At 21.9% G+C, this 5008-nt stretch overlaps 1 protein-coding gene across 1 annotated transcript; it reads left to right on the forward strand.

Moving 5' to 3' along the window:
- The first annotated feature begins 243 nt into the window (after positions 1-243).
- Positions 244-4281, forward strand: LOC113558639. The gene is made up of 5 exons (XM_026964131.1): positions 244-423; positions 959-1057; positions 1151-1275; positions 3052-3247; positions 4154-4281. Exons 1-5 carry the CDS (start codon positions 369-371, stop codon positions 4258-4260), a joined length of 582 nt encoding a protein of 193 aa, XP_026819932.1. The 5' UTR covers positions 244-368; the 3' UTR covers positions 4261-4281.
- Positions 4282-5008: the final 727 nt, after the last annotated feature.

Below are 5008 nucleotides of genomic sequence, written 5' to 3' on the forward strand. Positions count from 1 at the left end.
ATCTTTTTAAAAAATTTTCCTAATTACTATAACCATATAAAGCTGCTATATAACTGATTTATTCCACATTATAAAATAATATTAAAAAAATTACTTTCTATGACCAGTGTGATCTTACTATCTAGTATCTTAGAATAATTTTGTGAATTTACAATCAAGCGATAAGCGATAACTTTGATAACATTTATCATCTAATGATAACTGATGTCACCGTTGTTATCTATGCCTTGTAGGCTATCGTGGTAGACACTGTCTTGATGTCTTCCAAAGTCTTAATTGACTAACTGACATCGTTGTGTTTGTTTTTTTCAACTATTAAAATATAATATACAAATATTTTGACTATTAACATTTGAACAGTCTATGAAATGGATTTACCAAATATTTCTGATATACCCAATACACTAACAATATTAGAAGATGGTGAGTGAAGAAAGCGTCACAACTAATAACTTCATAATATTATAAAATATTCAAGATTTGTTAAATAAATGTTATTCAATTGTATCTAATATATTCAAACTTTTATTCTTTTGTATCTAGATGTTCTATTTAATCATACTAAGTCATTTATTCAATAGAACCAGAAAAAAATTAAATTTTATTTGCTTTCTTTGAAATTTGTTATATATTATATTTGTTTTTAGTATATTTTTTATTTTTTTAGAAATGTGTAAAAATTGATTGGTTTTAAAAATTATAATTGAATACACTCTTATACAACAATATGTATACAATTTCTTGAGGAATTATAGAAATTACCACAAATTCATATAATTATTATTATTTTTCTTACAATTGTAAATATGCGATCACTTGCTGATGACAAGTTTTCAGAGTTTGATATTTACTTTATTGTTTTTTTATTTTTTTAAGAGTTCATAATCAGATTTCTAATATTATATCTATAATTTTTAATTAATATTACCATTTAAATAATGCATAACTTATTCTTTAGATTATCTTTCCCAATTTGTGACAATTAATACTGAAAATAAATGTAAGAATGATGTTGTACAGCTTACTGCGGAAGAGCAGTTGAAAAAATTAAATAAAGGTAAATAAATATTAACTAGTTTAAAATATTCTTTTTAAAAATCTTATTGATGGGTAATTAATTGTAAAATCAACTTAATAAATTACATTTTAGGTTTAGAATATGTTGACCAACTTATATGTGATCAAACTTATGATAACCATGAAGAATTATTTAATCAAGTGACTTGGACTGAAAACTTGGAAGCCATTATAAATGAAATATCATCACAAATCCAGGTAAATATATAATTACTTTTTAATTTAAAAAGATAAAGGTTGTAATATATTTTATACTAAAGTTTGGTAAAATTGTAAAATATATTAATGTATTATTTGTTTTCTTCATATCCAATATACGTCCACGTGCAATATATTAAAAACACATACACAAAAATCATTTTTTGGTACTTGTTTGTCTGCCATAAATAAAATAAATAATATTTATTATTAATAATAAAAAGTTAAAAAATAAATGTATTAAACTAATAAATTTAAAAAAAAATATGTATAAATGTATAAGTTATAAGTAAGTATAGGTATAATATTTATTTTATCATAATTAGAATGGAGGCCAGAACTCAGGTATAACTTTTAAAATAGTTTTAAATGTAGGTATCTCGTTTTCCGAGATGTGTTCTCTGTTAAATATAATTCCAGAAATTTTTTTTTTTTTTGTTCCACAATGCTTTTTATTTTGCCATTTAGCAGAATCTTACAACCTCTCGATATTTTGGGTGTGTAACCCTGTGTTTGGATCAACAAAATTATAAGTATGGTTAACAGTATTGTATTGGAATCATGCTTGCTGCAAATTATTATAAGCTTTCCAACAATTTGACAATATTATTGAGCCTGGTCTTATATAATTTTGATTATAGGTCATCCATCACAAGCTAAATACAATAATTGTAGGAACAATAACGGCACACTATATGGTGGGGCAATACATTTTATGCGAAAACAAACAAGTACTCATTTTTTTTACATTATTTATGATCATTGATTTTATATTTTTTTCCAAAATGTGATGGTCAAAATCATGGTTGTCTAGCTTCAAATTCATGTATTAAGCATGAGTACAACCTACAAAAAAGATTTTTTTTTTTAGAAAAAAAATTTAAATATAATGATTTTCTTTTCAAATTCTGTTTACAAATCATCTGTATAAATTAACTAGCTTATAATTGAAATTTAATATTTTTTTTATTAAGGTCAATTAATTTAAAAATGTTTATCTAAAATAATCTAAATTTAATACTCTAATCTGTATAATTCATTTTATTTTTATTTATTAGTGTGTTATTAAAAGAAATGTCTTGTTATTTTTTATTTTAGGTTAGGTTAGGTTTTTTTATTTTATTAATTGAACACTTTTTTAAGTTTTGTTATGAAATCTAAATTAATTATTAAAATATAGATATATTTAATGAATTTATTTTGTTGGTAATTGATTTTGCTTTTTATTTAAAAACACACCCATTGTCTTTAATTGAAACCAGTAAAAAAATTGGTAATATTCTAATATTACAAGAAGTTGTTTAGCAGCCATTCTTAATTGATTTGCATACTTAATGCCATAATAACCAACGAGTTGGCTATATCAGTGATTTTCAACAACACACAGGTTGAAAAATACTGGGCTATATGTTTTTTTAAAGTGTAGTGTTGGGGATTTCATTTATAATGTTGTCAAAGGATATTTAAGATAAATACAATTTTTTAAACATATCAAAAAGAAAATTTGATGATTTTAGTTCTATAATTCGCTTAACTCTTTTACCTACCCTTTAGTAGTTTAATACATCTACAATCATTTTCTTTTAAGTAAACAAAAAAAAAAATTGCCATTAATTTTTTAAGTAGAAAATACATTCCTAATTTTACTAATAGTATTAAATATTAATTTATTCTACCTTTTTCACTATTTTGTTAAAAACAAATTTATTTTATTTTATTAATTAATATACAAGTATATTTTAAAGGAAGTAATATGTAATTTATTTTATTTTTTAGAACTTGCAATCATCAATTGAACTACTAAAGTGTAAAATTGTAGATTTATTTGTTAAAGTTCAAACTCAAGTTATCATACTGAATAGATTACATGCTATTTGTGATTTATTAAGAAAAATTATGAGGACCCAAAGTTTAACATTGCAAGCACTAGACAAAGAAAATGTCATGTCATCTCATTCAATGTTAGAAATTAGTATGTATAAATTCAATTTATTTAACATATTTTTTAATGTTTTCTTTTTTTTGCTTAACCTTAAAAGTATTATAAACATATTCAATTAAGTTAAGATAATATATAGAGTATAAAGGTATAAGAACCATAATAAGAAAATATTGAATGTAACATGCTTAATGAATTACTTTATATTTTATGTTATTTTAAATATATTTGTCTTATACATTTTTTACAAAATACCTAACTATACCTAATTTTAATTAAAAAAATCAATTTAAAATTTTAATTTATTGGATAAATAATAGTTATGGAATACCAAGTCCCATATGCATAACTAGACCTTTAAACTAAGGGAGGCTGAAATTTTGAAAATTTTATAACAAATATAAAGTTAACTACATTATGCTTACATATAAGATACAGCTATATAACCAAAAATTAGAGTCTACTTTAAAATATTTTAAGCCTCTCTTCTTTTCTTAATTGATTAGGCTTGTTATTATGCCAAGTTATTTTTCTGATAAGTAACTGCTCTGACCCATTATTGTAACTTATGATTGTTATTAATTATACATTTTATTGGTATTTATTTATTTATTATTCCATTAAATATTTATAATCATAGATATTAAATTATTTTTATTATTTCCTTTTTTTAATAATAATTATGAAATTCATTAAGTTTAAATTAAATTTTATAGTTTATTTTTATATGATTCTACATTAATGCAAAATGTATGACTCAAATTTAAGAATGGATTTTAAAGACTAACATAATTTGGTTAAATTAATTTTAGCATAGTTAATGTATTGAGTATAGTATTTTATGATTAAAGTATTTATTGAATTACATATTGAATTACTCATATTTATATATACCTAAACAAAATAGTTGTTTTGTATTTGTATCTTTTTTTTTTGCAGAAGAATTAATTGAAGATAAAGATTTGAAAGAAATAACATTTTTAAGCAAAGATTTGATTAAGTTAAGCAATTTTTATGAAAAAAAAAGTGTTATTGGATTAAAATGACATAGTTTTATTATAATAAATTTATATATTTTATTGTTAAGTCTTATGAATAATGTAAATATATATAGTATAATTTATAATATTACATTATTGAGAATTATATAGCCATTCCCTTTATGTTTTTGTTTTCAAAATATAATATAATATGTGTATTATATATGCTATATCATTATAATATTTATAAAATTGAAGCTTGTCAATATGTTAAGTAATAAAATGATTTTATTAATGCATACAATTTATATTAATTTCTAAAATACTTATGTCTAGAATTGTTATCACAAGAAGTTGTTTACCTACTTTATTTAACAAGTTATGAACATTAAGAACTGATATGAAGATTATATAATCATAGATATAGAAATATAGTCAGTGCCGCAACTACTGGGAGTGCTAGCGGTGAACAAAACCCCTAGGCCCCGGGCGGCTGGGCCCTAAATTTTTAAAACTAACTTTTTTTCTAAATATTATTATGGCTACAATTTTTTATATGTCTGATCAGAATGAAAAATATTTAAACTACAGGAGCATTATTATTCAATATTATTCAATAATGGTAATAATAACAATTCTGTGTACTTAGAAATTAAATTATTTTTTTATTATCTAAAAATAGAAGAATTTTGTATAAAATTAATGTATGCCAAATAGTTTATCGCACGACGCCACCCACCACAACACATTTCATATAAGTAATAACTATTAAGTATATTATATATAATAAGGTAACTTTTTAAGTATGCTCACC

Source organism: Rhopalosiphum maidis, chromosome 3 (genome assembly GCF_003676215.2).
Source record: "Rhopalosiphum maidis isolate BTI-1 chromosome 3, ASM367621v3, whole genome shotgun sequence".
NCBI lineage: Eukaryota > Metazoa > Arthropoda > Insecta > Hemiptera > Aphididae > Rhopalosiphum > Rhopalosiphum maidis.